General features: G+C 54.7%; 1 protein-coding gene across 17 annotated transcripts in view; it reads right to left on the bottom strand.

Moving 5' to 3' along the window:
• The window catches only part of Cacna1g (calcium voltage-gated channel subunit alpha1 G), a 65,235-nt gene extending 56,496 nt beyond the window's left edge, over window positions 1-8,739 (bottom strand). For 15 of the 17 annotated variants that reach the window (XM_075991066.1, XM_075991065.1, XM_075991071.1 and 12 more), the window contains exons 1-3: window positions 7,756-8,135; window positions 645-756; window positions 276-409 (exon numbers count right to left, since the gene is read on the bottom strand). In XM_075991066.1, coding sequence (XP_075847181.1) covers window positions 276-409; window positions 645-756; window positions 7,756-7,997 — 488 coding nt within the window. In that variant the 5' untranslated portion in view covers window positions 7,998-8,135. Of the gene's footprint in view, window positions 1-275; window positions 410-644; window positions 757-7,755 lie in introns of all 17 variants that reach the window. The other 2 variants (XM_075991070.1, XM_075991069.1) reach the window with 2 other exon arrangements.
• Window positions 8,740-12,417: the final 3,678 nt, after the last annotated feature.

Below are 12,417 nucleotides of genomic sequence, written 5' to 3'. Positions count from 1 at the left end.
TGAGGCCAGTGAAGAATCCTGCTGCGAGGTGGCAGGATGACCTAGGACTCTTCCCTCTCCTCCACCAAGGGAAGCTGAAGATCAGCTCTCTGTCTAGGGGACAAGGATACCCCCAAGCCATGACAGTCAACTCAAAGGAAAACAGACCCCAAAGGAACATTGTAGGGGTTCAGATGACAGACCAGAGCCCTGCAAGCAGGCAGCCCTGGAGGAGTGGACAGCCAGACAGGCAGGAGACTTGTCCAATGACCTCCCACCGTAACCCAAGCCCTCACCCCGCAATAACGATGAAAAAGTCAAGCCGGTTCCAAGTGTCTCCCAGGTAGCATTTCTTCCCGAAGATGCCCAAGGCCACCATCTTCACCACCATTTCCACGGCAAAGAAGGCAAAGATGAAGTCATCGAAGGCCTAAAGTGAGGAGTAGCGGCTGCCAAAACTGAGGAGAATAGGGGACACCCACCCCACCCAAGGAGGATAGGGGACACCCACCCTACCCAATGCCCACCAGCTGGACCAGGGCTTCTGGCAGAACAGAATTCAGGCTTTACAATCCAAGAACCACTCAACCCTTCCTCTAACACACACACACACACACACACACACACACACACACACATATGGATAGAAATACACACATATTCACCTGCAAGATCCGGCAGCGCTGGGAGTCACAAGCGATGTCCTCACATGGCCTGAACATACCCAGAGTCACACAGTTGAGAAGAATGACCAACATGCTGATGCGCTCAAACCAGGTACCAGGTGTCAAGGAAACAGCTTTCCAAAGCCTGAGCTGAAGACGCCTTCCAGGTCAGACCTAACACTCGCTACCTGTCAATTAACCTCCCAAGGCCTTTGGAAACACAAGAGGTGAGCTGGAAGGAGCTGGGCCTGCCATGGTCATTTTATCTCTCCAGCCCCATCTTCCTCATTTGTAAGGTAGAGGAGGCCATAAATACCCTGACTATTTGCACAAGCCATGTAGGGAATAGAATTGATTGCGCCTGTGGAAATGCCAGGCTCCATGAATTTGCTGCGAATCTGATCCTCCTCTCCCCACCGCACTGGGTAGATGTGAGAAGCAAGTGAGATAATGTATGCGAATGTGTTACACAAACCTACAGTCGGATTAAGCCTGCCTTACAGTTTACCACGCACTTTCACACAATGCCACGATCGCTGCTCACAACAGCCCCACGAAGCATCCAGGGCGGATCATTTCATTCCCCACAACCCAAGGACAGCAAGACCCAGAGAGCCGAAGCCAAGTCATATGCCAGAGTTGCTCAAGAAGCCAAGATGAGATGGAGGCTTCCAAGCGCATGGTCTACTCCGTTATCTTCCCTGCACTACAACTACGCAGGCAGACAGGGACTCAGGATAGCCCTGGTATCAGAAAGCGAGCCCACATCTGCAGCCCTGCTCCCCTTGCCACTTCACAGGAACCCAAGGCTCTGGCTTCAAGCACCAGCTTCCTGGCTTCTCCAAGTCCTCAGCCTTTAGCCACATTCATGTCTATTGGAAACAAGACCCATGCCAGACCCTGCACTTGGTAGAAGCCTCAGCTCTGCAGAGAGGGCAGTAGTAGCACCATACATGGCCAGGCTTCTGCCACACCTCTTGTGTCTTCTAAGCCAGATCTGAGCAGCTAGGGCCAGAGGGAAGTCTAAACCCCAAGCCTTTCCGCATAGTGAGTTCTGTTGAGAGGTTTGGTTTACCTTCCGCCCATTGGCATGAAGATATACAAGATGACCTCTAGATAAAGAAGGTTTCAGGCCCTGGACCCTACAGATGAACAACAAGACAGCCTAGCTTCAAAGAACTCTGAGACAAGCCAAGACAGAAGGAAAGAGGAAGGGGTTGTGGCAACCCCTGCTGCCTGCCCTGCTAGTCCACCTGGGGCCCTGGAGTCCATGGACTCTTCCTGTCTTAGCCTTGCTTCTGGCATGAGAAGGCTTCCACCAGACATGAAGAGATGACCAGGAATATTCAGAGACCCAGTAACCATCCTCCCAGATGACCCCACCACTGTCTGAATCTCCAGCACTAACTTCCTCCTCGGCCACCTTGAAGTGCTCCCCATTCCTGTCAGCAGGCTCTTTTCTATTGGGTGCACATCCGTGTCACCACCTGTACCTAGCACCCCAGAAATCCTCAGACATTTCGGTTTTCATAATATCCATCCCTTAAAAAAATGAGAGTAAGTCAGGCAACAGTGGGGCACGCCTTTAATCCCAGCACTCGTGAGGCAGAGGCAGGTGGATCTCTGTGAGTTCAAGACCAGCCTGGTCTACAAGAGCTAGCTCCAGGACAGGCTCCAAAACTACAGAGAAACCCTGTCTCGAAAAATCAAAAAAAAAAAAAAAAAGAGAGAGAGAGAGAGAGAGAGTAAAAAATGAAATAAAATCTTAGATTCAGAGCAGGGAAGTAGGTGAGAGGGGGAAATGAAAGTGTTTCTATGGGGCTGTTTTCCTGAGTGTAGCTGTCGGATCTCTCTCCAGAATAGGGGTCAGCCAGGGGTCACTCTGGAAAAAAATGGGGACAGGGAGGAAGCCACCACTTGGAAAGGAAAGGACGCAATTACCCTTAATAACTGGTCCGTGCTCCCCAAGCTAGCCCACCTCTCTCTGCAGAAGAAGCAGCACCTAGGAGGGGCCCATGAGAACAACGGTGGGGGAAGGGCTCCAGGATACTCCTGAGGACATCTAAGAGCAGTGACTCCACGGAGTTAAGTCATGTGCTTGGCTCTTCTCCCTTGCTGGCTGTAGGCTCCTGGCAGGTAGGGATGCTCTGCTTCACCCTTAACAGCACCCACACTACAGAGCCCAGTGTAACATGTAGTCCATAGCAAATGATCAGTGCACAGGAAAAGCGAATGAATGAATGAACCAATCAGTCAGTCACCTGTCAGTCCAGAAGCCTCCCCATTCATGTTTCCCTGATGCTGCCCTCGGCGGTGACAGGCGATGACAGTGGTGTGAGGAGTGACAGAGCTGATCCCACAGAAGGGATGGCCCCCACTTCTCTTCCTACTTATTACTGGCTCGGACTGGGGCCCCTGATAGTCAGAATCTGCACCCAGACAACCCTACATCAGGCTCTTAGCCAAAATTCCCTTCTCCACGCCCCTTGGCGACCCAGCCTGCCCCCGTGGACCTGCCTTCGACTCCACCATCCCTTCACTGTGGATAAGTCTTAAGGGACAGGCAAATCTAGAACAATTTGAATAGAAGAATATCTAAGAGGGTCTTTCACCCTTCTCAGGGTGGGGCTTGTTTCCTTGGGAACATGGCAGTATGTCACTGTGTGATGTTCTTCTGTTGCCATAACAACCGGAGAATGTGTCACCAGGTGGTGTGGATTTGTTGCCACGGTGATTAGAGAGACACCCCCCTTCCCCTTACACATGCGCTCCCCTTGCCCAGACTGCTGTCTTGTCCCCATGCAAGGAAACAGAAGCAGGGAGACCCACAGGTTATCAAGTTGGGGGGGAAACCATGTGACAGATCCCCATGGTAACCAAGGGAACGGGGGACAGTGGTTGCCATAGTGACTATGAGAGACCTGTGCGGTCACATGTCTACTGTTGCTATGGTGACTGTCCGGGCTGGAGTGGATCCCAAAGGGTGGGAGCAGCAGAGGGGAGGATCTTTCTCCTCCCCACAGCCCACCATCCAAAGCAGAGAAAAAGAATGGCAGAAGATGACCTCTCTATCATTTCTCCCCTCCCCTCCTTCCTGGGAGAGGGAAATAGAGCATGTTATATCCACAGATGAGTCTTCTCCATAGGTTATTATCTAGACACAGCTTTTGCCTAGCCTGGCAACTAGAGATCTAAGGCCCTGGGCCTGGGGTGTTAACCCAGACAGCAAAGCAGGCCTTCTAGCTACCTCCCTCCCTTCCAGAAGTCTGGAAATGTGAGACTAAAGAACATTGAGGAGGAAATTGGCCCAGACCCAGGAATTCTGGCCTTCTAGTAAGAATTGAGGGGTGGGGGACCAGGTCCTCGCCTCACCCATCTTACAGAGAGAATGGTGGTCTATGACATCTAATGCTTCTTAGGGAGGAAGAAGATTCAGGGGTTCAGCCTGATGGCCTGTGCTCGTTTTTTTATCCTTTCAGAAAAGAGGATTCCCCAACAGAGGCCCCCTCCCTCTAACTAGCCTATTTCCCTATGCACCCCCAGCTCCAGTGTGTGGGTGTGTGGGGAGGGAGGTTTCCAACTACGCTGAAAACTGAAGCCTGCCCGAAAGGCAGCCAGCCCCACCCAGAGACAGAGACAGGAGGCACAGAGACACAAGAGAGAACGCCACTGGAATCTTTGGGAGGGGAAATAGGCCAGAAATCTGATTCAAACGTGTGTGAGTGAGTGTGTGTGTGTGTGTGTGTGTGTGTGTGTGTGTGCATGTCTGTGTATGCGAGCAGTGTGTCTGTCGCCATCCCAACTAAGGCAGGCAGGGCGGGGTGAGAGCTGGGGCGGGAGTAGCAGAAGGGGGGCAGGGTGGAGGGGTAATCCCAGGAATGGCTCCAACTGGCACTAGGGGTGATGGGGAGTCCCCCAGCAGTGTAGCAGAGTGCGTGCAAAGGAGTCTATATGACCCAGAAGAATGGAGGATCTGGGACAAATTGCCAAAGATCCTCTGCCCCCCAGTCCACTTAATTCTCTCCTCTAGCCGTTCTCCCTAGAATCTTCTCTAGATGGTCTAGGGTTTGAAACTGGGATGAGAGAACATAGGAGATTCAACTCCCCCCCCCCCCACACACACACTTCCTCTGAGGACCCAGTGGAGAATCCTCTCTTGGGAAGAATAGGAAGACTTGGGGGCACTGGGACAATGGGAAGGAAGAATAAAGAAATTCCTAGGGCCTCCTCCCTTCTAAAGGCACACACTCAGACACACACAGTGACACACAGCCCCACACTCACATTCACTTCTGGAAGCCATTAGGACTCCTGCCTCTCAGGCCTCCCCCTTCTCCCCCCCCCACCCCGACTCCTGGCAGACTCCCCTTTCCTTCCCTGGCCCCCCTCCCACCCCTCCTCTCTCGGCATCCCAAATGCCAGCCTGTGATTTCCAAATGAGAAAAAGCTGTGCTGGGCTCTGAGCTTGGAGAAACTCCTACACAAACTTCCAGATGTGACACAACAGCCCGAGAGGGAATGCTCAGGAACTCCTTCCCGGGAGGGGAGACACTGCAAAGGCAGCAATCACTGTAACCTAGGAGGCTGTGGCCTGCCGCGGAGCTGCTTGGGGCTCATGTCTCTCTCCTCCCCAGTACAGGAGCATATACTTTTTGTGTCCCTTCTTCCTCTTGTTGTCCTTCCTCCTTTCCCAACACACACACACACACACACACTTCCTACCTGCGTCTAGATCTCCATTCTAGGAAATCTGACCTCATAATGAGGCCGCAAGAGGAAAGGGCCAAGAAAAGTATAGTAGGGAGAAGGGCTAACTAGCTTCAGTTAACTGGAGAGGGTAAGTTTGTCCTCAAGTCCCTCAGGACCAATGTCTTCATGACCTACATTGGGGACTCCTGGAGCTAACAGAAGCCTCTCAGAAACCAAAAAGAGAGAAAGGAAAGGCTAGAGGGCAGTTCAGAGTACCTCTCTGGCAGTGGAAATACAGTTGCCTCTGTCACTTGGATAGGATTGGAACTAGAATGATGGATAGATTGGAACTGGAACAATGGGGGACTCGGGCAGGCAGCCCCCTTTACCAAGAAATTGTTCTCAGCATACCCTCAGTTGGTGTGCTGGCTAGTCTAGATATAGGGACATAGATTCTACACACCCAAGACCACCCCCTCCCCAATTGGGCCTGCTCCCCTAACCTCTCTTCCCACTTAGAGCCTGGGTCACTTATCTCCTTCCAGGAAAGCATTTACCTCCAGATCCTCTACCTGGAGATAGGGCAAGTTGGCAGAGACGCTTGCCCAGAGGTCTGCTTTTAGGGGCTTTGGGAAGGGAGAGGAGACAAGACCTTCCAGTCACCCAAGAATCCCTGAGTAAGAGAAGCAGGGACTGCTGGAGTTTTTCCCATTCATAGTGTGGTTGGGAGTGGAGAGGAGGGCTTCTTTTCCCCATCCCCATCTCTGCCACAGAGAAGGGGACTTTGGGATGGAGGTTCACAATTTGAGATGTGTCTGTTAACAGAGAGACCACAGACCTCAGATCCCCTACTCTCCTTTCTTCAGCTCAGAGAGAAAGGAAGGAAGGGGCAAAGTCTTGGGAGGGATGATGAGGGGAGCTCTTCAAAGACTCGGAGTGTAGAGCAGGGGGTGGGGGACGCAAGCTTATATCCTGCTTTCTGCACTAGAGGCAGCAGCGCTGCAGAGTGAGGGCGGCACCGAGCTTCCCACTGCCCCTGCTCTCCAAAGCAGAGCCCGGCTTGGACTCTCAAGGGCTACCAGGGTAGAATTGTGATCTCCCACCCTGAGTCCCAGAGAACCTCTGGGCTGGAGAACCAGAAGAGGCTGTCGATCACTGGGATATTAATACAGCTAGACCCCACCTTTCTGCTACCCCAGAGCTGGGCGTCAGTCAAGCCAGTGCTTTGTGCTAGGGTTTTAGAGGACTAGGGGCTCTCTGACTGCTCCAGGCTAGGAAGAGGTGTGGGTGAAGAGCAAAATTCATCTGCCTGGAATGTGGGGCATGCACTTCCAAAACCTAGCCATAGAGTAGGCTTGGGGTACCCGACCTCAGTCCTCCTTAGTGAACACGCTGGCAGTCTCCTGGACCCCCAACACTTTCAGACGACTGCGGTTTCCCATACCTGGTCTGCCATCAGCTGGAGCACTCTGATTTGTGAAAGGGGAGGCGTAGTGTGTGGACGAGCTTAATCCCATCCCCCACTTGCCGGAGCTCTTGTCAATCTCCCCTCACAAGAAAAAAAAAAGCACAAAACTCCCCAACCCAACCTTAGTCACCAGCATTCAGATAAAGATTTGAGGTGGGGAGGGCGCTGACCGCATTGGGCTCTCTCTGAAAGGGGCTCTAGTCCAGCTCTGGGGGCAGACAGCTCCCCCTTCACCACATCTTGTTCTCATTCTGCACCCCTGACATCAGCCGCCGCCGAAATCTCCTTGTTGTGCCTCCAACCCGCGGATTGGGAGGGTGTTGGGGGGCGGGGGACAGGACCTCCCCCCCCATTTCCCGCTAGGTCAGTAAAAACCTCAGCCTTGAGGACCAGGTCGGGGGACTGGACCCTAGAATCCGCCGCAAACTTTGGGGCGGGGGCATAAGAAAACCCCAGGAGATTGCGGTCTCCCCTCCTCCGTCCCCGCAGCTTCCTCTCCACCCCTGCCCCCAAACTCGAAAAACCAAACCCAGCTCGCTAACCCGTGGCGGGCGAGCTGTTGGAGTAGAAAGCCCAGGCTCCCGAAGCTGCCTACATCTGGAGGATGACGACCCTCCTCTGCCCACATCTGTAGTGCATCCAGCTGCATACCAGAGGGTCACGTCTCCTCTCTTTTCCTAGCTTGGATTTCAATCCTCCACCCCCCCTCCCCGCCCAAGGAAGACTGAGGTGTGTGTATTCGGAGGTGGGGCTCGCCTAGGGTACCCACCAAGCCTGCTCCAGTCTTCGCTTCTACTCGGACGCCCCCTCCCCTCCTCAGCAGTCCCCCCTCTCAACTGTCTACAGTTCAGACTCACTTCTTTAACTCACCTGGCTTTCAGCCCCCTCTGGCGACACGACCCGCCCCCCTGTGGACCCCCCTAATCCGGTCCATCGCGGTGCCCCGAAGGATATGGGTTACAGACCGTGCGGAGACACCAGCTCCGCGGGCGGCTGTCCTGGCTCAAGTAGAAGAAAACCACCGGGGCCAACGCCGGGTACGGCAGCCCCTCCGCCTCGGAGTCCGCGCTGCCCGGGTCCTTTTCCGTCGACCCCGGACCCTGCCGGCCCCCGGCCCCGGACAGGTCGTTGAGCTGCGTGAAGCTCCGAGGCTGTCCCGACTCCTCGGCGCCCGCTCCATCCTCCTCCTCGTCCATCCTCTGGCCAGCCGGGGCCCCGGGAGGTCCGAAGAGGGCGAGCGGCGCCCCTCAGAGGAAGTGTCCTCACGCAACCGGGGGACCCCGGCGGGGGAGCATGTGGGGGGCTCTAGAGAGCTTGCTGAGCCCCCAGGAGGGACAGTTCAGCCCTGCTCCCCCTGCCCGCAGGGGCATGCTGCCCGCGGGGCTCCGGGTCGGAGGGAAGCCCCGCCTGGCGAGAGTCCCGCTTCCCCTGGGTTCCCGGGGGCTCCCCGACTAGCCAGCCGGCTTCCCCTCACTTTGTTCCGGCTTCTTCGCTTCGCGCCCAGGCTCCGGTTGCCCGAATTGGCGCTACCTTCGGCGAAGCAGTCCCCGAGAGATGGAGGAAAAAAAGGGGCCACCCGGTAGAGGGCAAGGGTCCGGGAAGGGGCGCCCCCTCTTCCCTCGGCGCAGCTGGAGAAGGATCTAAGGGGTCAGCATCGTCCCGGCTCCGCGCCAGAGGCAGCTGGGGGGAGGGGAGGAGGGATCTCTTTGGGGGTGGGTTTGGAGGGGGTGGGGGCCGGCTCCTTCCTCCGCCCCGCGGCGGGCTAGAGAACCGGGAGGGGCGGGGAGACGGTGGGGGGCCGTCCCGGGCGGGGGTGGAGGCGGAGATGTCACCGCCGCCGCCGCCGTGGCTGCCGTTGCCGTAGCTGTCGCCGGCGCCACTGCCTCCTCCTCCGGCCGAGACGCGGAGCGAGCGAGCGAAAGCGGCGGCGAGCAGCCCGGCGCACACCACAGCTGGATCCCTCACTCCAACTTCAAGCCTCGGCCCCGCCTCTCCCCAGCCAACCTCACAGCCAATCGCCGTGCGTCACCGGTCCAGAGCCGCCTTTCTATTGGTCAGTCGTCGTGCCAGTGCGGGAGGGGGTGCCGGGGGAGAGAACCACAGCTGGAATCCGGTTCCCACCCCAAAACCAGGACCGCCTTTCTCCCCTCCTCTTGCCCCTGGGATCGCTCCCGAAGGTTGGGTCCAATCAGACAGTTGCCTAGACCGAACCCACTTTTCTATTAGTCTTTAGGGTCTTTGGGACTCCCCCGGAGGGAGCCTTTAGAAATCAAAGTATTTGGCTTTGAGTCCTGGGATAGCCCCTACGCACCCCCGAATTGGACAACAGCCAGAAGGCAGAACTTAGCTCTAAGCAGGACTGGAAAAGAAGGGAGACAAGAACCCCAGGACTTAGGGGTGTTACCGGGGTCCCGCAGTGAAATTCGATTCTCCACCTGGTTAATCACCCACCCTACGCTTGAACCCAGAGCCCGACTGGAGAAAGGGAAGAAAAGTGGAATGCCCGGTATTTCAGGCTGGAAGGTAACTGAGGGAAATAGGCGACGCTAGAAAGGTAGAGGTGGGTGTGGTCTGGGAGTGTCTTCCCACCAGCCTCTTAGGTTTGCTGGTCCAGATCCCGGGTCCACTTCTAAGACGTTGACCCTGGCATAACCCAAACCCTTCTGGCTGATGCTCTGAGCTTCCTGCTTCTAGAGATCATTGCAGAGTGGAAGCTCCTCTTGGGGACTTCATCCTAGAAAAGCCTAGCCCCAGGGGTGGCACCAGACCGCAGAGCCTGGGTCACCAGAAGCCTAAGTGGAGACCACCTGCGAAGACCACTGTGGGCCTCGAGTGTGAGCTGAGCTTTACCTACTTCATCCTGCAGAGCTCCACTCTGTGCCTCAGTTTCTCCCCTTTCTCAGATTCTCAATATGGCTTAAAGGAAGCCTGTCTGAGAGATAAGTGCTCGGCATAGTTGCTCTCCTCCACCACTCTGCTGGAAGTGGTGCTTGCGTTCATGTGTGCGTCCCAGGCGTCTGCATGCAAGCGAAGACCCTGGCTTTTGCCCCGCCTCATCTCTCCGTATTCGGGGTCTCAATCAGTTTTAGCTCCCTCACACCGTGGGTGCCAGAGGGCTAAGCGCCACTGGAGGAGTTCTGAATGTGAGGTGGGCGAGTGGGGGGGGGGGTGTAGCGGGAGGGGAGAGTTGAGATCAGACACAGGAAAACATCTCCACATCCGTTAGACTCAGGAAAGCCCAAGCCACTGCGGAAAAGCTGAGGAATGGATCGGACCACCTCCTGTAGCCCCTGATTCCCAGGCGTTGTTCCCTGGCAAAGATGCACCACCCACACATCCTCCAGAGACCTCTTGGCACCACGACATGGGGTTTGGGGCCGTCTCAACTCCCACTCCGGCCAGTTGCCAAGATGGAGTGAAGAGGGCAGAGCCGCTGCTGCGCTGTCACCTTCCTAGCTGCCCTTTCGCCAAATCCCAGCATTGAATTGTGCAAAGGAGGCCAGGCCAATTTGCATTTCATGCTAATGAGCAGATCCCCTAAGTGCCTGTTTCTCCTGGAGGGAGTCTCTGCTCTCATTCCGACTGTGAGGTGCCAGTCTTGAACTCGGGGCCCCTTCTGGGAGAGAGGAGCTATTTAAGGCTTGCTCTTACAACCTGACAGCCTCTTCCCTCCCTCCCTAGTGTCCTCAGTCAAGCAGGTGGGCTTGCCCTTTGGCCACCATCTTGGAGCCCTAGGGTTGGCAGCCGGTCTCTGAAGCGGAGAGGCAAGCCAGAAGCTTGCCCAGCCCCACAATTCTCCAGTGGTCAGAGGCTCGCATCTTCATCCCTGGACTGCCCCTGTTACGGAACATACCAAAAAAAAGAGACAAGCAGGCACCAGTTTGAGAAATTGAGACCTACTTCCCTGAGTTTGCAAGTGGGGAGATCTGCCATCTAGGACAGCCTAGGGTGTCAGGGGACCCTATCTACTACCTGAGTGGTGGAAGGAAGGAGAAAGGCAAGAGAAGATAGTAAGTCTTTCATGTCAATGTTCCAAGTTTCAGCTCTAACACCACCCCCTTCTTACTGGCTCTTTCTGTCTGGAGATTTTTTTTTAATGTGCTTTGGTGTTTGACCTGCATGCCACTGGAACTTGAGTTACACAGTAGTGAACTGCCATGTGGGTGCTGGGAATTGAACCCGGGTCCTCTGGAAGAGCAGCCAATGCTCATAACCACTGAGCCATCTCTCTAACCCACTCTTTATGGCCGAGGACACAGCGTTGACTTGGTCAAAGGTGAGAAACCTCACAGTACGACGTCTGGACAGAGATGAGTGTAGACTTATTTCTGCCCCTAGGCTGTGCTCCTTGAGCCAAGCCCTAGCCTAATGTTTGATACATACACAGAGGGCACTTAGTGAATTTCTTTTGGATGAATGGGAAGTGGAAAGAGAGGAACAAACAGTTCCTTTATGAGCCTGGTGGTGATGGCACATGCCTTTAAATGCCAACACTTGGGAGACAGAGGTAGGAGGATCTCTGTGAGTTCAAGACCAGCCTGATCTACAAAGCAAGTTCCAGGACAGCCAAAAATAGGTAAGGTTTCACAGAGAAACCCTGTCTCAAAATAAACAAACAAAAACCTCCTTTGTTTATGCCTGTTTTCCTATCAAATTAGACCTACATATGATCCAAATGTTCTTCTGAGTTTGCTAGAGTACCCCATATATGCCTTTCTCAGCAAGCCCCTGTAGGTCCCTGCAGCCTTTGCCCCTCCCTACTGCTTACTGGTTCCCTTAAGAACAAAATTCATCATCCATTTGTGGTACTTTTTACTTAGGGATGCCGCAAGCATCCAATTTGGTTCCCTCCACATCTCCAGGAATTAAATGGGATCCCCATTTCTCAGTTAAAGAATCTGGGGCTCAGGGAAATGAAATAACTCCCAAACCATGAGGCCATGTATACTGTAATCTTAGGCCACAAAAAAGCTGCCCCGGGTACAGTCCTGCTGACAAAAGAGGAGGCATGGAAGGCGGTAAGGTGGCACTTGCCAAGAAAGAGGAGGAGATGTGGGATTTTTAAAACAACTTCACATCTAGTAAGGATCATGTTCAGCCTGTGCTCTGGAAAACCCAGCCTTCCCGGGAGAAGTAATTCCTTCTTCAATCTATTTACAAGATGCCTTAGCCCTGTGCCTGCCTGGTAGCAGAAGGGAAATGAGAGAAGCAAAAGGAAGGCAGGGTGAATGGAGAACACCAAATGCACTTTCCTTTATAGCCGTGCCTCCACCTCCTGGCGGGAAGAAGCAGCCTCAGCGATCTTTGCCATCATTCTGAAGACTCCAGGGAGAACGTGGTACGCTCAGGGGTGTCAGGCTGAACTCCTACCAACGCTGGCCCTCCGATAGCTAGCCCCAGAGAGAGCTAAAGGCTCCTGCTTCACCATTTCGTTCATGAGGGTCGAATGGACCACAGGGGCAAGGGGACTGCATGAACTGCCCAGATTGTTCCAAATCCAGTGCTGGGCTGCCAAAAAGGCCACCTGTGTCTCCCCATGCTCTACTCTTCCTTCCTGTTGCCCCCAAGGCAGGCTCCACGTGTCCGGTCTTTGACTTGTTGGCAAGGCTTAGTGGG

Source organism: Microtus pennsylvanicus, chromosome 11 (assembly GCF_037038515.1).
Source record: "Microtus pennsylvanicus isolate mMicPen1 chromosome 11, mMicPen1.hap1, whole genome shotgun sequence".
Taxonomy (NCBI): domain Eukaryota; kingdom Metazoa; phylum Chordata; class Mammalia; order Rodentia; family Cricetidae; genus Microtus; species Microtus pennsylvanicus.
Note: the sequence above shows the minus strand (reverse complement) of the source record. Positions and strands in the feature narration are given on the sequence as shown.